We start from the raw sequence: 22817 nt of genomic DNA, 5'->3' as shown, positions 1-22817 counted from the left end.
AGCTCCACCTCCAAAGTCTCCAGGTACTTCCCAACCTAGAGCTGGCAACCCTAAAGGGACCTGGCATCCCTGCCTCCAGCAGTATTCCTGCCAATTAAAATGCACCTATTAAAATTGCTCCCCCTCCTTTCAAATTATCAAAGAGCCTTCTAATTGACTAATCTACCAGTTCAAGCTCGGAGACCAGTAGATGGGGTGAAAGCAAAGCTCCGTTTTGTGTTGCTGAGAAGCCCTCAAAGCCTTTCACCCAATGTGGTGCATTTGAACAGCAAGCCATCCCTTTACCCCTTGTGTTAAGGCCACCTCGCGCCAGTTGCCCTTGGCTGATCTCCCCCCACCAATGATTTCCTTTTGAAGCTGAGCCAGAGAAATGCGGCTGAACCAGCAGCCTCTTGACGGGCCTGCACTTCCTCGCCGGTGAAATTAATCTGGGTAGACAACAGCTAGCATCTCTGATTGAGAAGAAGCAGACGAGGATTTGTTCTGACTGAAGGACTCTTTTAAATGTGGCCTCCTCCACGGTGCTGGGAGCAGTGCTGTGATGCGCAAGCATGAGAGGCCTTCAGCCGAGCTGTGCCTGTGTCTACCTGGCAATTAAGGCCCCCTTCGACTGTGCGGCTGACATGCACTCGCTTTTCAGACTTTGCTGCTTCTCCTCTTTGATTTTTGGTAAAGATGCTCTCAAGTCTCTTGTCCTTGCTGATTCTACTTGAATATCCCTGTTTCAGTTTTGCTTCTTCTGTATGTGAACTGATGCTTAAGGTCTTTACTTTTGCATCGTTTTCTATTTCTTCGTGCCATGTTTTGTGTAGGGTTTGAGTGTGTTATGTGCCATCAAGTTCCCTCCAACTTCTAGCGACCCTATGAAGGAAAGACCTCCAAAACGTCCTATCATTAACAGACTTGTTCAGATCCTGCAAACCGGAGGACGTGGCTTCTCGGATTGAGTCCAGCCATCTCGTTCTAGGTCTTCCTCTTTTCCTACCACCTTCCACTTTTCCTGGCATTGTTGATTTTTCCAGAGAATCTTGTCTTCTCATGGGCCGTTTCCACACGGCTTACCTGTGCTCGTAACGTCCCAGTAGATCACGCAAAAAACACAGAAGATTGCGTTTTCTCGCATGAGATTTGCGCGATGTCACGCGACGTTGCGCAAATCTCGCACGAGGAAACATGATCTTCTGCGTTTTTTGCACAATCCACTGGGACATTACGAGCACAGGTAAGCCGTGTGGAAATGACCCTGATGTGACCAAAGTACTCAGTTTTGCCTCTGTTTTGTCATTTTAGCTTCTAGGGAGAATTCAGGCTTGATTTGATCTAGTACCCACTTGTTTGTGTAGGGTTTTAGGTAGGGTTAATTTTGAATCTTTCACTCATGCTGACTGAACTTGAAAACCCATATTTGATTTTGCTTCTCCCTTGTGGGACCAAAATCCACAATTTGGTGGGGGTTTTGCTGTTTTCTGTTTCTGCAGTGCACACCGATTTCCTCCCATAAGATGGATGCATTTTTCAATGTGCATCAATAAACCAGCATTATGCATTATAGCTGTCCAACATTACTAATACAAATATCATAAAAACTGTGTATTAAAACTGTACCATGGGTTTTTACAGTACAAACAAGTCTACCAAATCATCTGTGAAAAGCGGCAAAGCAGTAACGTTGACTGAAAAATATAACCAAGTACAAAAAGAGGTAAGAGTTGTTCATCCTTTTTGAGAATCATCCTACTTTACTTTGCAAATAGTGAAGAGCGAAACATTTTCCCTTTTACCGTTGCATCAGCACTGGTTCACTCTGGTGTCAGAGCGGAAGGAAATTGGACGATGGAGTCTCACGCAAATCCACGTCTGCCAAGCATTCTGCATTATCTCAGAGTTCAGGTTTGTTCTGGGCTAGCCAACAATCAGAACTGATTTTCGTATATGAGGTTTCACTGCGCTTTTATTCCAGGATTTGCATGAGTATAACTGTCAGCCCTACAGCTGAATCCGTGTCCTCCTGGGTTGTGAATCCAAAGCAGGAAGAAGCCTGTGAAGGTCAGCAGCTCAGCAGAATATGCAAAACCCAAGTGATTCTCAGGCCTCATCAAGGAGAACACTCTTCAGGCCAACAAAGAAAGAGGAATTGATTAGAGATGAGCATGAACTGAAATACGAACCAAAGTTCGGCACAAACCGGGCCGGTTCGTGGTTCGTGAACTGGTGATTCATCAGAGCCCATTTCTGATGAACCACCACGAAATTTAGGCTGGTTTGTTTGAGTCGTTTTTTGGCTCGTCGCTGCAGACAGCCTGGCGCTGGTCCATCAGTTTCCTAGGCTTTCTGCAAACCTTCTGCTGACCCGGAAGTGGTGATTTGCTGACCCGGAAGTGACTTTTTCACGAACCAAACGAACCAGTTTGTGAACCAGGGCAGGTTTGTGAAAGTTCGTGATTTGTGGTTTGTGAAACACGATGAACCATGAACTGCACAGTTCATTTTTTCCCCAGTTCGTGCCCATCTCTAGACTTGATACCCCATTTAACCCCTGAGGTTGGGGATTTAGAGTCTTCAACCAAGGGACCGACGGTATCCTCAGCTCCACCACATGTTCAAGGCCTACTTTGGGTTCCATCTTCAGCCCTCAGCTGCAGCATCAGCAATGACTTTGGGAGACATGGGGGACACCCACTAGAGGTTTAAGATTCAAGTACAACTATCCCAGCCTGGCCCAGAATTGTAAAAGATGGGGCAATGCTCTTGGGCGTTGGGGTTTCCAAATGATTGGATACACGCTGTTATTACTGAAGGGCCTTGCAGTTGTGTTGGTCTCTATTGTTGTGTATGGCAGCAGAGGATAAATAACAGGACTAAATGGCTTTAATATCAGGCCTGGTAGCCTGGAGAGACGTAGGCTGGAGGACAGACAGTCCAGTTGCTCATACTGAGAAGAGAGACTAGAGTTAGCAGCTTTCTAGGGTCAGGTGGGAATTTATTGGCACCTTTGGATCACCTGACCCTTTCAGGGCTAGTCGCTGCTGCAGTACTGCCCTCCGACCAGCTGTGGCAGTAGTGCTTCAGCACAGCAGAGATTAGACCAGCCATTCCATCTCCAAACTGCTGGGGGATATGAGGTGAACACTGGCACACTACATTCAGAATTTGACATGCAATATTAATCAGAGCTTGGCCTCTGACATTGTTAGGGTTGCCAGCTCTGGGTGGGGAAATTCCTGGAGATTTTGGGGGTGGAGCCTGAAAAAAGGGGGGGTTGGGGAGGAAAAGGACCTCAGCTGGGTATAATGCCACAGAGTCCACCATTTTCTCCAGGTGAACAGATCTCTGTAATCTGAAGACCAGTTGTAATACCAGGGGATCTCTAGCCACCATCTGGAGGTTGGCAACCTTAGCATTGTGCTTGTGCTTGGTTGGGGTGGAGGTCCTTTACCCACCCAGTGCTGTTTGAGCATCTGATGGCAAAACCAGAATTGGGAGCGTCCTCTCCGTTCACACGTCCTCCTTCAAGAAATCACGCACTCAAGAGCATCATTGCTTCCAGATTAATTTGTTCCTAATAACTTGCAAATATGGGATGTGCAACCCTCAGAATGTGTTCAAAACCATCTGAAGAAACATCATACTCCTCCACCGTGTTCAGATTAAAGACATGGGATTGTTTTGGCCTCCTTGGAAACTGTTTTGCTTTGCAGGCACATTGTAAGCTTGGCTCAAAGAGGACGCCACTGATTTTTCAGAGATCTGTTTTCCTTTACACAAAAACCCACAGTGTCTCTTCCAGCACAAAATTAAATCATGTGCCACTAGCCTTTAACGGAAGCCAAAGAAGCATCTGTGCCTAGAGGGGATTGTAAATAACATTATGTAGTCCCCTCCTTTCCTCCCACCCAGGCCAAGCTTCTCCTTCGTGCAAAAGGATACAGATACAATCCATAAATGTACAAATTGCTACTGGTGGACGTCAGCCAGCCTTGCCATAGGAGAGACAACTGGGAATATAGAGCAAGAAAGAACCAATTGTTGGCATGCTAAGGCATGCCCCCAACAGCAATTCACAAGATCCAAAAGTTCTGGCAGAATCCTCGCGGGATTCAAAGAGATGCCAACTGTGCCCCGTGTAGCAAGCAAGCACATCCCCTTTTGCCCTCCCCATCATGGTTGGGAGTGCATTTTTGGCTGGTGAATATAAATAGATATCTTCAAATGATTGTTTCCCCCCCTGCTTCTCCTTTTAAACAGTTACAGCCAAGGATCTTCACGCTGCGATAACATCGCCTCCTGCCAAGGAAGAGTTTGTGCCAAGCCCATTGCAGAAAAGCAGGCAATCAACGGCATGAAGAGACATCCATCGGTTCCCATGGTAAGAAATGGATTTGTATGAATGGAGCCAGGCCACCAGCTGGTATAAACACCATCCTGGCTTTGCCACAACACTGCTGGTTAACGCCAGGAGGGGAAACGGACTTTATTTTGCAGCATCCATTTTTGCAGTTTAAAGAGGGAAATTGTCTGTACGCTGACATGTTACAGCCCAACAGAAGTTAACTAAGCTATTGTTTTGAGACTCAGTGTAGTGTAGAGCATGCATCGTGAACGAAGAATTCCCGGGTTCAAATCTCACCTGAGCCAAAGATTTGATAGTTGGTCTTGGGCATCGCACTATTCTCTCCTCTGTACTATGGGGTTAATAAAGTGGTGAACATTAAAACGTTTTAAACATTAAAACAATCCAAACATGAAAAAAGCATTTAAGACACACACACATATAATATTTAAAACAAAACACATATACAGTGCAATCCTGAGTTACTCTAGTCTAATCAATGGGCTTAGACTGGAGTAATTTTTTTTAGGATTGCCTTGCTTAACCTGCTCTTGGCAGTTCTGCCGTCTCCAAAATTGCATGCCCCCCCTCCCCTAAGGCATCAGCATGAGTATTTGGGGGGCCAGCTGCAAACATCTGTCTCAGTCTGTTGGGAGGGCTGCTCTGGGGTCAGCTGCAGATAAACATTAAAATCCTTCACACTTGTAAAGGCCTTGCGTGTGTTTAAAGTGTCAAGAAACAAAGCTGCTCTCAGTTGGACGACTGGTGTTTTGGCTACGGAATATGGCTGCCTTGAAACTGAAAGGCTGGGGTAATCATTATTACCAGGACTTTTTTTTCTGGGGAAAGAGGTGGCGGAACTCAGTGGGTTGCCCTCGGAGAGAATGGTCACATGGCTGGTGGCCCCACCCCAAATCTCCAGGCAGAGGGGAGTTTAGATTGCCCTCAATCAAGTTTATTTTCTGAATCAAGTTTGTGGAGGGCAATCTAAACTCCCCTCTGCCTGGAGATCAGGAGGTGAGGCCACCAGCCATGTGACCATTTTCAACAGGTGCCAGAACTCCGTTCCACCACGTTCCAGCTGAAAAAAGCCCTGATTATTACTATTATTTATTATTTATTAGATTTATTATCTGCTCTCCCCATAACCGGGCTCAGAATGGAGTCCAACATAAATAAGTTACAATAGAAATCAGGTACAGCCACGTGTATTGGATCACCCAGTCTGACACCCTCCCCCCGAAAACATTTGCCGGATCCAGATTCCAGAACCTAACCTTCATCCGAAGTGTTCAGGCTTCTGTATACAGTTTCTCCCCAACAATTCTTCCCCTTACAAAAAAAAAAACATGGCATTAGTTGCAGAACAATCCTTCAAAATCCTGGTTTCAATGCACTTGGAAGGGCACAAGTCTACTTAGGATTGCAGTGCTGGGTTGTGAGTAAGTGACAGGTTTTGCTTCAAAAGGCAGCAGTGGGAGAGACATGTATGGATCAGGCCACATTCTGTTTCTCTGACTGAAATTCCTCCACCCCGTAACGTTTTTAGCTTTGTACAGAAAAAGATAAATATTTGTTTTGGGCCTTTCTTCTGTTTCTGGTATCTGGCCGCTTTAGACAATGGATTCTGTGACATAATACCCCATTGAGGTCCCTCCCCTCCTTAAATCTCTCCTTAAATAGGGCCGTTTCCACATGACTTACCTTCTTACAGAAAACAGCATCTTCATGTGTGAAATCATGCGAAAAGATGCTGTTACCGCGCGAGAAGACGCTGTTATCGCAGAAGACAGCATCTTTGTGCACGATTTCACTCGATAACAGCGTCTTCTTCCGTGATTTCGCGCATGAAGACGCTGTTTTCTGGAAGAAGGTAAGCCTAGGTTTGTTGTGAGCCCGAAGGAGAGACATACCCTGAACTTTTCGGTAAAATATTAAAGAGTCCAGTAGCACCTTTAAGACTAATCAACTTTATTGTAGAATAAGCATGCATCTGACGAAGAGAGCTGTGGTTCTCAAAAGCTGACAATGCATCGGACAAAGAGAGCTGCGGTTTTCGAAAGCTTATGCTATAATAAAGTTGGTTATTCTTAAAAGTGCGACTGGACTCTTTACTATTTTGCAATTACAACGGCTAACTCCTCTGAATCTATGACTTTCGAAATATATGAATGTGATTCCAAGGAGGAATATATGGAGCATATATAGGATCACGTGATTTCTTTTCCTATATAACATTTATTCCATGCAAAGGAATCTTTATCTGGTGGCAGAGGTGGCTTTTAACATCCCTGGCTCCACCTTGATGCTGATGGGTAGAAATCACCCTACTGTAAGGCTGCAGGATTTTTTTTACCTGGGCACTGAAAATTTTGCTTGCAGAATGTGAAAATTGTCTGTGGTTGTTTGAGTTTTGAGTTTAGACCGAAGCATCTGAAACAGATTTCTTTTTCTCATTATCAGACTCCCTAATCACATCCAGATGCAACATCCGGATTTCAGTCCACGCCACCTGTCAACGGCCTTTTCTGCATTGGCTTGCTTGCAAGTTTCTGTCTCGTGCGGCGAGTATTGATATCCAGTTCTGAAAAGCAAAGAAACAACCCCTATTTTATTATTCAGGGGATGGGAAGGGGGCGTTCTGTAGATCTTCCATTCGTGCAAGAGGGACGTTGGGCCTTGGACCAATGTATACATTTTCCATTGCTGCATCTATTTGGCCTGGAGAACTTTTGGAAAAATGTGATCATTGTATTATAGCTTGTGCGATTGGGTGAAACGCTTCCTGGAGGTTTTCAGTGATGAGAAGTTGGGAGTAAAAAAAGATACTTTTAAAAATTTTCCACGGGCCATGCAATGAGCACTTTGATGGCCATCAATTGCTGCAGAATAGGCAAATAGCTTGCTCATTATACCACATGAAGGGGGAGAATCTGGCAGCCTATGAAAGGAAGCAACCAGCACAAAAATACATAGGACATCCATGGTTTGAATCTTGCCTGCAGTCTAGGAACTTTTATGAATAACGGCCAACTTGGAAAGTGAACTTTTCTTTTTGGGCCATCCATGACCCACCAGATTCTGCCCTAGCTCCACCCACAAGGGCCAAATTCTTCCTGGTTCTAACCTGGCTCTAAGCCTCCAGAAATTAATCATGTTACACTTTTATCCCACCCTCCAAGGAGCAAACAGTGGCAGACTAGGATGGGGGAAGCCCAGAGTCAAATCTCTATTCAGCCATAAAAAAAAACTCACTGGGTGACTTTGGGCTTGTCACTGCCTCTCAGCCTAACCTACCTCGCAGGGGTGTAGAGAGGGAGATCAGAGCCATACAGGCTGCCCTGAGATCTTTTTTTCCTGCACCTTGTCAAACACGCATCATATAACCAGTTTCCATAATTCTGCTCCACAGTCGGAGAAGAATGTTAGAAGAAGAGGACTTCTTGGACTTGTCCCTTTTCTCAGATTTTAGAGGGGAACAAAGTAGAAAGATAGATAGATCAGGCCAGCTGCCCCAACTATCCCTTGATGTGTAGATCGCTAATCTCAGGACTTCTTTCTCCTGGCATCCTTCTTTTTCTCCCTTTCTCACACAACTATCTCTTCTCCCCATCTTGCACCATGGATGCAGGATTTGTCCTGCAATTCATGCCTATCTTTAGACTAGATAGGTAGATAGGAATATCTCTCCTCTTTCCTATCAGAGTATGGAGTTCCTATTACACTAAGCTAAGTGTAAGTTTGTTATTTCCTCTCTCACACTCACGCCAGCCAGCAAGCTACAAAACTCCCATTTCATTTTCTCTGCAAATGATGCTACCCTCTCACTACTAGTTTATGGAGGACCAGTTGTTTTTATACCCTTTTCATAGGGCCCAGCTTTAATAAAGGAGGCAGTAATTTTTTAAACCACAGAGTGCCAAGTAGAACTGGACGGGCCCAGGAATAGCAGCCTAACGGCTCAAGGGCATTATACGAAGGCATCCGTGCCCATTTCTGGTGGCTCTCTTTGCAGTTCTGTTCCACCTCCCACCTGGTCCAGCAGCCTGTACAGTGTCTTTTTGATGAAAGCGGGATGCAATTTCCATCCATTCCCCAAATACTCAGATTGCCAATTTGGTTGATAAGTCACTTTGGATTTGCTTTTCACCCTGACTGGCTGGTGCTGTGCGACAGGCCGGCTGCCCCGAGGCTCCTTCAAGCGACTGGCGCTCTGATACAAAGTGATCTCGCAAACAGACCACCAGGCGCCAGGTACAAGGAGGAACTGGGTCCTTGACCTGTGTTAGCTTGTATTTGCGATGGAGTCATTCCGGGAACAGGGAAGCGTGAAAGATTCCACCTAAAGTAACCCCCTTTCCACTTCTTCTCCATCTATGCTCCATATGAGAAACCAGAGGCCGAGTGGGCGTTACCAGGTTTTGGGCTCTGATACGAAGTTTGGGGTTTTTCGTTTTCTTAGGATCTTGTGGAGAAATAATTGCATTCCTGGCTACAAAGTGAGAACCCCAGGGCCAAGTTATTTTTTGTAGAATCCTTCCCTACTAAGCATAATTATGGATTTTTATCCCTGCTCATTCAAACCCCAATTTCTTGTTTCAATTTCACATTTTCCTTGGGTAAACTGAACTCTGATTCATTATTTTCCATCCATTTTCTGTTTCCTTGCACTGAAATTTTCCTATAAAATCTGTGGATTTCCCCCCCAGGGATATTTGTGCTTCCATTAATCAACATTATATGTAATGAATACTCATAAATAACACCTGTTGTACATATAAATACTGTATAAATTGTATATATAAACCACCCACAGCATATACAATACAGACACACTGAGAGTGAAAAGTGGAGAAGGAAAATTACTAACTGAATATAGTAAGAAGCAAAATATTTGCTCATTTCAGACCCTTAGTTCCTCCCCCCCACCCATCCTAAATTTTCAACTGCCCCCTTCTTTCTTGGCACATCTTGAAATCTTCTTCTGTGGATGCACCAAACTCTGCTCTGATAAGCATATGGCAAAGGGGGTATTAATCCTGGAGATCGCTTAGAGCGTTGCCAAGTTCTGCCACTCGCAGCCCTTGAATTTCCAAATTGTGTTCCTCAGAAAATTATTGAGGATTTTTCAAAGAAAAGAATGGCGATGGCAGACCAGCTTCCCTGAAAGCCAGCCATGCACAGTTTCTCCCTGCAAGGCATAGCTGCATGTATTTCATACGTTTCAATCTGAATGCTTTCTGTCCTCTTAAAGTAGAGGCCCAACATACTTGGCCTGTGTGAATTGAGCGCACACCTGGGTACAATGTATCTCTGAACCCTTTGCAGTGCATAGTTGTGCGTTCTTAAGAAAATACAGAAATGGAGAATGTTTGAACATCTCTGCCCTATGGTGCTTGGGATCTCTTTAATTATCAAGAACATGTGAAGCTGCTCTATTCCATTCTACTGTGATTGGCGGGAGGTCTCATCAGAAAAGATGACAGGTTTACGAGCCTCCAGGTGGAAGCTGAAGATCTCCTGGAATTACAACTGGGCCGTTTCCACACGGCTTACCTCTGCCCGTAACGACCTGGCAGATCGCGCAAAAAACACGGAAGATCGCATTTTCTCGCGCGAGATTTGTGCAACATCACATGATATTTCTAAACACAGAATCATACATGGTCTAAAATTACATGGATTGGCTGTTACTGAAGCAGAGGTTTGGTCCTGTCTGGAGAGAAGATTATATGGGGACCATACAGAGAATCAAACCTGGCTCTCCAGATTAGAGTCCTGCCGCTCTTAACCACTACACCAAACTAGTGGCTCTAGTAGAAGGCACCTCCCCTGACGCAGTCATCGTGCATGTGGGGGACGTGACTCTTCCTCCAAGGAAAATGTCTTTGCCAGCAGAACTGGTCAGATGGATGTGGCCCATAGACTGCTACAAGCTTCTCAGGGGAAGAGTTGGGTTGGTGCAATAGCTAAAATCAACTGTTTGCGGTGGGCTGAGGTGTTATTTGGATTTGGGTTATAAATAGCATTGATGAGTCAGCCCCAAGTTCTCTGCCTGCAGAGGACAAGATGAGTCAAGAGTTCAACGTGGGCAGGCTGAGGTGTCGCCTTTCAAACCCGTGCCCCGACCACGGTGGCCTGGAGATCTTGTGTTATGTGGGAGCCTCTGGGATTCCTGGTTAAAGTGATGGAGGAGCTGCCCACATTTTGCCACACAGCGAGTTAGACATTTTCCCAGCAGAAATATCCCTGTACCTCCCATGTCACTCCCAAAAGATTAGCTGATTGCCCTCAGCACTATGTCAGGTGTGGTGGGGGAGGAGGAAGAGCTTTATTGAGCACCACCAGTAATTGCGACGCATCTCTATACAGTGCGCCCCCCTCCCCAAAAGATCTTTTGCAAAAGCCGTCTCCCAGATTGCTTTAGCAAAGAAGTTAATGGTCCAGGGGAGGGAGGGAAGGAGGGAAACGTAACCCTTTCTTCTGACATTTTCTTGCTCGGCTACTTTTATGCCAGGGTATACGGGGATACCCCTATACAGATATGGATACCTCTAGGTAAAAGCAGCTGAGGGTGGCTTTTTCCATTGAGAAAATGGCAGGAGCAGAAAGGGTTAAAGTCTTCCCCTATGGTTGCCAGCCTTCAGGTGAGACCTGGAGATCTTCCAACAATCGAGATAAGTTCCCGTGGAGAAAATGGCTGTTTTGGAAGGTGGACTCTATGGCATTATACCCCACTGAGCTTCCTTCCCTCCCCAAAACCTGCCCTGCCTAGGCTCCACCCCCCAAACCTCCAGGAATTTTCCAATCCAGAGTTGGCAACTGTATCCCCCTCTTCCTCCTCCTTGACTAAGCAGTCCCAGAGGCTGGGTTTGCAAATGAAGATAAGTTTTTTCATGCCATGCTCCTTAAGTCAAAGTGAGCAGGTAACACAACAGTTCCACAGTAGTGATGGAAAGGCACTCAGTTCATGCTCAGAGAGATGCCATTCTTTGTAACTATACCCCCTTTAAAAGGCATGGCATTGCCAAAGAAAGGTAGGAATGTGCCAGATGGGTACGGTTAAGGGAGTCATGGGGGGTCACAAGACTTTTGACCTGGGCCCTTTTCATTTCTGGAGCGATCCCACCAGTCAGCTCAGCGCTTTCTTAAATCTGCAGAATTATTTTGGCCGGGCTGAATAAATGGGCATGTGAGCTTGAGTCATCCAGATAGTATTACTGACGTTTTAGCCCTGGGAGCCAGAAGCGAAGCTGGGCCAACTTGGCATGGCCTTCCTATCATAACAAACCGAGGGCAAGGTCTCTGCTGCTGCCAGCTTTCCAGGCTGGGTGCAGACATGCGCCAACACCTGTAGGAAGGGCTGGGTGTGTGTGTGTGTGTGTGGAACCCGTCAAAGCGTCCTTTGTGTCCTGGCTAGCAGTCAGGGCTGGGCAGCCTGTAACTGGGCTAGGCCATATTAATCTACCTTTTAACGTAAACTGTTTTGCAGAGTGGACTGTGCGCCTGCTTATTTTCAGAGTCTTTTAGAAAAGGATCAGGGTCCTTCCTTTATTACCTGTGAAAATTGTGGGCTGATTACTTTTATTCTCGCCTTGATTCTTGCACATATTGTGCTTTCTGAATCGCATAGTTTTCTAATTTTGTAATCCAGTTTTGGGGTCTGCCTTGTTTGTAGTACATGTTACGGTAGACAAATGCTCTTTTGTTTGTTGCATGCATTATTGTCGTCCAATCCTGTAATCCCTCTAGTGTCTCAATGAGAGAGAGAGAGACTGTGCGGGAAGTAAATATATGTGGGCCTGGCTTTTGTTATTTGCACGCCACATTTCAACGTTAGTAGCTCTCAAAGCAGCTTACAATTTTAAAAAAGCAAAACAAACCCAACAGAAGTTGGTTCTACAAAAGTTTCTGGCAGCAGCCCTTTCCTCTGATCTCCCCATGGCCAGTACTGGAGAGCAGGAGCTGAGCGCAAGTGTAGTGGAGGTAGGGTTGCCAACTCCAGCTTGAGAAATTCCTGGAGATTTGTAAGTGGTACCTAGGGAGGGTGCCCTAAACTGGATAGCCCAGGTAAGCCTGATCTCATCAGATCTCAGAAGCTAAGCAGGGTTAGTCTTGGTTAGTAATTGGATGGGAGACCTCCAATGAAGATCAGGGTTGCAGAGGTGGGCAATGGCAAACCACCTCTCACTTCTGTTAGTCTCTTGCCATGAAGGCCCTGCCATGGGTTGCTATGAGTCAGCTATGGCTTGAGGGCACTCTCCACCACCACCACCACCTAGAGAGGGCAGAGTTTGGGGAGGGGGGGAGAGTTCAGGGGGCATGTGATGCTGCAGAATCCACTTTCTAAAGCTGCCATTTCCTCCAGGGGAACTGATTTGAGTAGTATGGAGGTCAGTTGTAATTCCAGGAAAACTCCAGGCTCCCACCTTGGGTTGTCAGCCTACAGGTGGCAGCTGGAGATCTCCTGGCATTACAACTGATCTCCAGGCCACAGAGAGCAGTTCCCGTGGAGAAAATGGTTGCTTTGGAGGGTGGAATCTATGGCATTATACTCTGCCGAGGTCCCTCCCCTCGCAAACCCTGCCCTTTCCAGGGTCCACCCCCCCCCCAAATCTCCAGGAATTTCCCAACCTGGAGGTTGGCAACCCTTAGTGGAGGGCACTGGACTGCTGTTTCCCCTCCCTCCCCCTGGGGCTTATTTAGAGCTGCAGAGAGAGGGAGAGACTTTTAGCTCAATGCTGGCTGCCGTGCAGCTCCCGGGAATCGAAAGGCGATATAAATCGGGAAGCCCAAGAGGATATAAATCACCATTATCATTCAGTAAACATTATCCTTGGGGAGGGGGATTCTTTGCCAGCTGCTTCCTGCCACCTCTCTGCTGGGTCTTAGCAGTGGAAGCTGCAGGGAGGAGGTTCTCACAGCTAGTTCTGGCTCCAGCCAAGATGGAAGGGTGCTTGGCTGCTTTCTCGCATCTTTCCAGCAACCTCCTTAAGGAAACTTGGCTGCAATAAAGCCCTCGCTTTGCCCTGGCATATAAAGGCGTGTAAGTTAGGTGCCAGGCCGAAACATATCTTTTTACGCAGACTTTTAACTGAGGATATGGTTGCCAACTCCAGGTTCTGAACTTCCCAGAGATTTGGGGGGTGGAACCTGGGGAAGGAGAGGTTGTCATAGGGGAAGGACCTCATTGCAGTATAATGCCACCCCCCACCCCCCAAAGCAGCCATTTCCTCCAAGGGAGCTGATTTGTGTGGTTGTGATTCTGGGAGGTTGCCAGCCCCCCCCCCCCCCCGGAGATTGGAAACCCTGACTGAGGAGTTCCATCTTCTTTTCACTGTTTTTATGGTTTGCTTTTATCTAGCCTGTTTTTGGACCATCGTCTGAAAGTGCTGAACATTGTTTTGTGTTCTTTTTTTATTACCCTGGCTTGTTTTAATGATGTTATTGTACTGTTTTACTTGGGAGATGACTAGGGTTGCCAGCTCTGGGCTGAGAAATTCCTGGATTTGGGGGGCGGAGCCTGGAGAGGGTGGAGTTTGAGGAGAGGAGGGGCCTCAGCACGATATAATGTCATAGACTCCATCTTCCAAAACAGCCATTTCCTCCAGGGGAACTGATCTCTGTTGGCTGGAGATCAGTTGTAATTTTGACAAAGTTCCTCATCAAAGGCTCCTAAGTAAGCTCAGTAGCTATGGGATAAAGGGCCAAGTCCTCTTGTGGATCGAAAACTGGCTAATTAATAGGAAACAGAGAGTGAGCATAAACGGGCACTTCTCACAGTGGAGGGTGGTGAGCAGTGGGGTGCCACAGGGGTCGGTATTGGGTCCAATGCTTTTTAACTTGTTTATTAATGATTTGGAATTGGGATTAAGCAGTGAAGTGGCTAAATTTGCAGATGACACGAAATTGTTCAGGGTGGTGAAAGCCAGAGAGGATTGTGAGGCACTCCAAAGGGATCTGTCGAGGCTAGAAGAGTGGGCATCCATGTGGCAAATGAGGTTCAATGTAGCCAAGTGCAAAGTAATGCACATTGGAACCAAAAATCCAAAATATAAATACAAGTTGATGGGGTCTGAACTGGCGGAGACTGACCAAGAGAGAGATCTTGGAGTCATGATAGATAACTCACTAAAAACGTCAGCACAGTGTGCGACTGCCATAAAAAAAGCTAATGCTATGCTAGGGGTTATTAGGAAAGGGATTGAAAACAAATCAGCCGGTATCATAATGCCTCTGTATAAATCGATGGTGAGGCCTCATTTGGAGTACTGTGTACAGTTCTGGTCGCCACACCTTAAAAAAGATATCATAGCACTGGAAAAAGTACAGAGAAGGGCAACTAAAATGATTAAAGGGTTGGAACACTTTCCCTATGAGGAAAGATTGAGGCGCTTGGGGCTCTTTAGCCTGGAGAAAAGACGACTGAGGGGAGACATGATAGAGGTTTACAAGATAATGCACGGGTTAGAGAAGGTCGAGAAAGATGTGTTTTTCTCCCTTTCTCACAATACAAGAACTCGTGGGCACTCTATGAAATTATTGAGCAGTCGGGTTAGAACAGATAGAAGAAAATACTACTTTACACAAAGGGTGATAAACACATGGAATTCGTTGCCACAGGAGGTGGTGGCAGCTACAAGCATTGCCAGCTTCAAGAGGGGACTGGACGAATGTATGGAGCAGAGGTCCATCAGTGGCTATTAGCCACAGGAGATAGATGGTATTCTCTTTGTGGGGAGGTGGTGCTCTGTTGTCTTGGTGCTGGAAGGAAGGCAGTGGGAGGGCTTCTGGTGTCCTGGCCTCACTGACAGTCCTTTAGATGGCACTGGATTTCTAGCCACTGTGTGTGACAGAATGTTGGACTGGATGGGCCACTGGCCTGATCCAACATGGCTTTGCTTATGTTCTTATGTTCTTATGTTCTTAATTCCAGGAGATCTCCAGCCATCACCTGGAGGCTGGCAACCCTATGCCTTGATGCTTTTCTAGAAGAGGCATCTATTGTGAGATATTAAATTACTAGAGAGAGGCATGTTTTGATGGGTATGTGTGCATAGTTTACCTATTGCAACCTGATAAGAGACATACTGCCCCGTCCTGGTTGCAATAGAGCAGGATTAAAAGTAGAAAAAGGACTTTCCACTCCTTGTATCTGACAGAAGGAGCTCTGACTCTCGAAAGCTCGTACCCTGGAAATCTAGTTGGTCTTTAAGGTGCTACTGGACCCAAATCTTGCTCTATTGCAATCGGGACGCTGCAGCATGTCTCTGGTGTATGGAGCTAAACTGCATCACTTTCTGTGATATCTATCAGCTCTCCCTCCAAAAGTGTCAGTGCATTAACTCAGCTTCAAGTCTCTGGTGATCTTTGCCTGCTCCCATTTATAAGAGTGATCATACCAGTGCGTCATAGAGCCAGAGGACTTAGCCGTGTTAGTCTGTAGTAGCAAAATCGAAAAGAGTCCAGTAGCACCTTTAAGATTAATCAACTTTACTGTAACATAAGCTTTCGAGAACCACAGATCTCTTCGTCAGATGCGAAGAGAACCACACATACCAGTGTGTGGCAATGTTGGGTACACACTGATAATAATTGCTCCCTTGGGTTTTTTTTAAACAGGCTACCCATTTTTTCCAAAGGAATTCAAACGCATTTTTAAAAAGAATTTAAACTCTTTAAAAGAATACATAAAAGTGGAAGGGAGTAGGCAGCTATTAAAATTCTTCTGGATAACTGCATGAGAAAGGCATCCGCTACCCAAAAGCTTGCTTGGAGGGGGAGAATGGCTATCCATTGCTGAAAACGCAGCTGACAGCAAATACATTTTATAAAGGGAGGGATTGGAATAGGAAATGATCACGAAACTTGGGAGGCCTGGAAGACATTTGTATGAGCTGCTCGAGAAGTTTCTTTGAACAGGGTTTCCTCTGGAGAAATACAACGTGGACTAACAGGCCTCCGGGATGGAAAGATCAACCTTCTCTTCCCTCAATAAATAGGATCAAGGCTGTAGTGATAGAGGAGAAAAGATAATAGAGGAGAAAAGCAAGTAAAAGATGGCCAGACAACTTCTGAATGGTATATTATTAATGTAAAATAGTAGAGTCCAGTAGCACCTTTAAGACTAACCAACTTTATTGATGATGCATCTGACAAAGAGAGCTGTGGTTCTCAAAAGCTGCCAATGCATCTGACGAAGAGAGCTGTGGTTCTCAAAAGCTTATGCTACAATAAAATTGGTTAGTCTTAAAGGTGCTACTGGCCTCTTTACTATTTTGCAACTACAGACTAACATGGCTAACTCCTCTGGATCTATTATCAGTGTAGGCTCTGAGGACAGTGGGCCTAACTTCCATAGGATTGCAGATCTGTGGTTGCCAGCATTTTTTCCTAGCAGAGCACCTGTGCAAACTTGTCTTGCAAACAGCAATTAAAACAGATAGCAGTTTGATGGTTGTTGTGGGTTTTCCGGGCTGTATTGCTGTGGTCTTGGCATTGTAGTTCCTGACGTTTCGCCAGCAGCTGTGGCTGGCATCTTCAGAGGTGTAGCACCAAAAGATGCCAGCCACAGCTGCTGGCGAAACGTCAGGAACTACAATGCCAAGACCACGGCAATACAGCCCGGAAAACCCACAACAACCATCGTTCTCCGGCCGTGAAAGCCTTCGACAATACATAGATAGCAGTTTCTCCCTTCGTTGCATTTCTCTGCTGGGAAAGTGTGTCTGAGTGAACAGATGCTACAGGCGCAAGAGCCTTGCTAGGGAAAAAAGTTGGCAACTTCAGCACTGCAAAGGGTACCCATGCTTATCTTGAACACAAGTCCGATGTCTGGTCTCAAGGAGGCATTTGGAGGAAGAGGCTGTGGTTTTTATGGGACCTGAGTCTTCCGAGATTGTCACTTTTTTTCAAGGTGTGCTCCTGTGTCTTTAAAAAACTGCCTGATGCACAGAAATTTAGCACGTGAAGTTTTCCCCAACACTTGATTCCCTTGCCAAGAAAACGTCACCCGCTAGCTTTCTGCTGCCATGAAAGAGTTGCCAGCTTTTTTTGTTTAAAGTACCTTTAATAGAGTTGCCAAGTTCTCCAGCGGATACTGTGGTTGCGCTCCTGATAGCAGCCTGGCCCCTAGAATTAGCAGGTTGACATCCAGACTCCCAGAAGTTTCTACTGATAATCCTTGCAGTCCAATCTGCTGTCAAAAGCATTGCCACACCGTCCAGTGGGAAAATTGGCAGCCTCTGAGAAGCCCAGGAACTGAGTTAATAAACGTGGTGATTCTAGCAGCTCAGATCCGGCAACTTTAGCTTCCCTGTCCTCTCTAGGCAAGTTAAACTTTTCTCGAGACAGCAGTAGCCGCAACCGCCAGAGAAGGGAGGGGTGCTTCTCTCTCCGCCACTGCTGTCAGAAAGGATTTACGACTTGGGGAGGAGGAAAAAAAAAAGAGGAAAGGATAGAAAAGAGAGAGAGAAACTGGAGTTGGAGATTTCGCAACTGCGCAGGGGAAAATTTTTTTACCAAGCAGGGAGGGGGTGTCTCTGCTCAAGGCGAGAGTGGCATAAAAGCAGAGTTCTGGACTCTCCAACACAAGATTCTCTAATATGACTGTGCTTGCTTCAGTCCGCTTCAAGGTTTGGGGTTTGAGGTAGCTGTGGAGGCGCACGGAATTGCTATGTATGCCAGAACTCTGCCACTGCTTCTGTGGCTTCATGGTATCCTGGGACAGACTATCCCGCACAGAGGTGAGTGAATTAAACCTCCCCATTTCTTTTACCTTGGTTTTGTTGAAAACTGTTTGTCTGCCTTAAAAAAACAATTAAAGGTGCACTGGCTGTTCTCCAAAGTCAACTAGAGTTGCATAAATGTGCTTATGGGGAAGGGAAGGGAGGTGCAGAGGATATCTTGGAGTGGATAACGTGATTGATTTGCGCCTGCTGCCTTTTTCTGAAATGCCACCACCCTGGGAATATTTAGTGCATGTTGAAGATAGTCTCTCAAAAGATGCTTTGGGGAGGGGAGTGCCTTATTGCACCCCTGCACCATTTGAAAGTTAGTTGCCTGTTACTCTCAGAGAATCAGAAATATAGAATGTACTATATTCCACCATGCCTGGTGCTGGACGAAGTACAGTAAGCAAGAGAAAGGTCTCTGCCCCCAAAAGCTTACACTATAAGGGAAGGAAAGCTATTACTGAACTAGTCTGAGTAAATAGAGTCCAATTTATTTAGTGTGGAAGTAAAAGACAAGAGCTTCAGGGAAGAACAGAGGTGTTCCAGCAGGGTTTCTCAAACTTTTTAAAGTGGGACTGACTTCTGAACCTGCTTTGCTTTTCAGGACCTATTTGAAAAGCAACTCCACGCTATTTCCCCCCTCCACAATTTATCAAGGTTGCCAACAACCTGGGGGAAAACAATGTCCCATTAATAGAGGGATGTTATTTAGCAAGTGATATTACCGACCTCCACCCCATGAAAAGCTTCATCTCGTATCATTTAATACTGAACAACTTTGTCAGTTACTTAAAAAAAAATTATAAACCAACAGCACTACTCTTTTGTGGTTATTTCTCAGATAATTCAGAGGCAATCCCCAATTTGCCATCATTCCTAGCAGGGCTGCCTTCCCCAGCTTGCGCAGACCCTTCTCTCTCCGGCTTCACAGCCCACCAGTAGGGTTACCAACAACTTGGAAAAAGAAAAATCGACCCCTTTAGAAGAGCTTGAATATGTGGAAATGGGTAGGTGATGCTTGCCGTGGTAAATAACATCCTATGGAGCATCTATTAAAGGATAAAGGGCACTTGATTCTCCAGGTTGTTGGCAACAGTACCCACCTATGAGAAATCAAAAAGAGTCCAGTAGCACCTTTAAGACTAACCAATTTTATTGTGGCATAAGCTTTCGAGAATCACTGTGATTCTCGAAAGCTTGTGCTACAATAAAATTGGTTAGTCTTAAAGGTGCTACTGGGCTCTTTTTGATTTCGCTACTACAGACTAACACGGCTAACTCCTCTGGATCTATGACCACCTATGAGAGAGTCACAACCCACTTTTGGGTACCAGTGCCCAAGTCTGAGTACCAATGCGTTTCTGATTGTTTAAAACCAGATGGACTGGAGTGACAGAGGAAGGTTTAGCAATTTATCTTTGCATGGCCAGGAGAAGATTTGGGAAACCGAACATATTTTTTGAGGAGCTGTGGGGAGAGACTGTGGCTCAATGGAAGAGCCTCTGCTTTGCATGCAGCAGGTCCCGAGTTCAATTCCCAACATCTCCAATTAAAAGGATTGAGCAATAGGTGATGTGAAAGACCTCAGATGGAGACCCTGGAGAGCCGCTGTGGGTCTCGGTAGACAATCCTGACCTTGTTGAACTAATGATCTGATCCGGTATAAGACAGCTTCATATGTGTGTTCTTGTGTATGTTTGAGCAACTTGAGCTGATGGCCACTGATGCAGTCATTCTCTGGGGTCTTTCCTGGCACCCGGAACTCAAGTTCCTTTAAAATATGAAAGAATGGAAGACTAAACTAAATGAATATGCCACAATAGCAAAATTAACCTCTTTTATACGTAATAGACCGGCTTCGGAATGTCAAGAAAAATGGAAAGTTTTCTTTAATTATGTAGATGAAAATTAAAAACCAGTCTGAATTAAAACAGAGAACGACAGAAGGAAATGGAGAATGATAGGAAAGAGTTAGGTAATATATGATTATAACAAAAATGGTATGAAGATAGATGGGAAGGATAGAATAAATAAAGATGTTTAAATAGAAGTGAAATATTAAAAGTAAAATTTAAGTAGGTTCTATATAAATGTTTTGAATTTTGAATATAAATGTAGAAAAGAAGCAAGAGTTTAGTAGCATCTATAAGAGTAACAAAATCTGTTTGTCTTTCATGAGTCACAGCTCACTATTTTAGATCGCGATTCGCTGTGGCTCACGAAAGCTCACACCCTGCCACAAATTTTGTTAGTCTTACAGGTGCTACTGGACTCTTGCTCTTTTCTACTGCTCCGCACAAACTAACATGGCTATCCATCTTGAATATAAATGATAATAGTTTTATCCTTTATGTTTGTATATTTGTAAACTGAAATAAATAAATAAGACCCCTTTAAATGAAGGTGGCAGGAATTGAACTTGAGACATCTGTACGCAAAATGTCATCGCAGCCGCTAGAATAAAGCAACCTCTAGGCAGTGATCCGTTGGGTCCACAGCGTGAGTGGAATGCAAACAGAGAGCTATTAGGTGTTGGCCAGGAGATCAAAGCTCTGAGGCAGCTGAAGTTAGTAGTGACTAAGCGGCACCTCCCTTGGGATGGAGCCCGTTGAAATGAGCAGGGCTCATTTCTGAGCAAATGTGCTGATTTGGAAGTCCCGTTAAAAGCAATGGGGCGAGGCGCACAGTCTTGGAACCTGGCACAGCGGCATGGGGGAGTAGAGCATCCAGGGACTGCAGAGGAGCATTTATGTTTTGCAAAGTGCTCCCCCTCTTGCATCTAAGCAATAAAAGTTGTACACAATAAGAATATGTAAGCAGGTCCCAGCCTTTGCATAATGTGATTTAGCGACAGTTTGGTCCGCGGCCACCTGAGGATCCCCTCGCAGATTCAGGGACAGACAAAAGAAGATAACACCCCACGCAGGCAGAATTAACGTATGGAACTCACTGCCTCATGATGTAGCGATAGAGAGCAGCTCAGATGGCTTTAAAAGGGGTTAAACCAGTAGCTGGAAGAAAGGACCTTATGGTTATTAGCTGTGAGGGATAAATGGAACCTCCACGTTCAGAGGCAATGTACCTCTGAATACCAGTTCCTGTGGTGTGCTCTATGCGTCTGCACTGGTCCTTCCATTGGCATCTGGTTGGCCGATGTGCAAAACAGAATACTACGCTAGATGGACCTTTGGCCTGACCCAGCAAGGAGATACTTTTGCTGTTGTGGTAGAGAAAAGCGCTGATGCAGCATGACCAAAGGGCACAGAGGTGAAGTTTGAGTAACTTGCTTGCTTGGGAATAAGTTTGTAACACTCGAGCAAACTGAAGGGTTGTTACATCATGTCTCTGGCCCTCCCCTAGATGTTCCCAGTGCCCACACAGGCCATGGAGATCTTTCCCCACGGCACTTACTTTGCACGGCTTTATGGAAGCAAAACCCAGTTGCACCGCGCCATTTGCATAGCTGAGCTGTGGAATTTGCTGCCTGCGTGACTGTTCAATATTTTCTTCCTCCATCCTTGCTTAATTTTGGGGTTACCTTTATCCAGACAGGTTAATGTTTACTTGCTGAACGTCGCTGGTTGCCTTCTGGCGCTCATTGTTCTTATTAACTGCCTTCTGCAAGATTTTTTAAAAATCTACATAATCAATTCTAGACCATGCAAGAAAGAACTAGTGCTGGAAGAGAGGGGAAGGAGTGAAACTGGACAAGGCAGGAAAGATCCCCAGTTATGATTTTTCAGTGGTTTTTAAAGAAAATAGCAACTCTGTCTAAGAGGGTGTTTTGAAGATAACAAAGAGTCCCTGGAAAAAACGGGGCTTGTTGTAACCCTTTCCTCCTGGCTCCTCTCTGATTTAAATAGCCCTTCTGAAACAGCAGTGAACAACCTGGGCAGGGGAAAATTGATCGAGATGTCCTGTTTGGATTAGAGACGTGGTGTTCGGGGACTGTGGAATTCCCTGCCACAAGATCTGGAAATTTGCTACTGATTCCGATGGCTTCCAAGGGGGGGACTGGACATCTTCATGGAGGGAAGGTTCTGCCAGTGGCTAAATGGGAGGTTTGCTATACCTTTGGATGCTGGGCTCAAACGAGGGCCGCTTTCATGCCATGCAGATGGTGAACTTCTAAGACCATCTGGCTAGCTACAGGAAATGGAATGGCATGGCAATGCTCATTGTTCTCCACGTCAAACAGGGTTGTACAGAAAGACTTTCAGCAGGCTGTGTCCCGTGTTACATAGGAAGAGGGAGGTGGTGGTTGAGTTGGATTTCCTGCCTTGGGCTGCCCTCATTAGTATGTGAGATCCAGTTTTCTTATGGAACTCACTGCCACATGATATATAGCAAGACAGAGCAGCTTAAATGGCTCTTAAAAGGAATTGGACTGCTTCATAGAGGATAGACCCATCCATCACTATTAGCTATGATGGTTAAATGGAACCTCTGTGTTCAGAGGCAGCATATCTCAGACTACCAGTTGTTGAGGGGAGTCTTTGGTGTCTGTGTCCTGCTTATCGGCCTTCTGGGGGCATCTATTTATCCATGGTGGGGAAGTAGGATGCAGAAATAGATGAACTATTGATCTGATGCAGCAGGGCTCATTTTCTTTCTTGGTAAGAACATAGTAGTCCCGCTGGATCAGCCCAAAGGTGCTTCTAGCACAGCATCGTGTTTCCAAGAATCGCCCGCTAAACACCTCTGGAATGGACATTAGCAGGGCATGAAGGAGGCAGCGTACCGTGGAAACTGGT

General features: G+C 45.6%; 1 protein-coding gene across 1 annotated transcript in view; it reads left to right on the top strand.

Moving 5' to 3' along the window:
• Positions 1–17771: 17771 nt before the first annotated feature.
• Positions 17772–22817, top strand: part of VWA1 (von Willebrand factor A domain containing 1) — a 31422-nt gene continuing 26376 nt past the window's right edge. The window contains exon 1 of the mRNA XM_055001895.1: positions 17772–18075. Within this exon, the coding sequence (XP_054857870.1) occupies positions 18006–18075 (70 nt within the window). The 5' untranslated portion in view covers positions 17772–18005. The remainder of the gene's footprint in view (positions 18076–22817) is intronic.

Source organism: Eublepharis macularius, chromosome 17 (assembly GCF_028583425.1).
Source record: "Eublepharis macularius isolate TG4126 chromosome 17, MPM_Emac_v1.0, whole genome shotgun sequence".
NCBI lineage: Eukaryota > Metazoa > Chordata > Lepidosauria > Squamata > Eublepharidae > Eublepharis > Eublepharis macularius.
The sequence above is the reverse complement of the archived record's forward strand: the minus strand, read 5'-3'. Positions and strand labels throughout refer to the sequence as shown.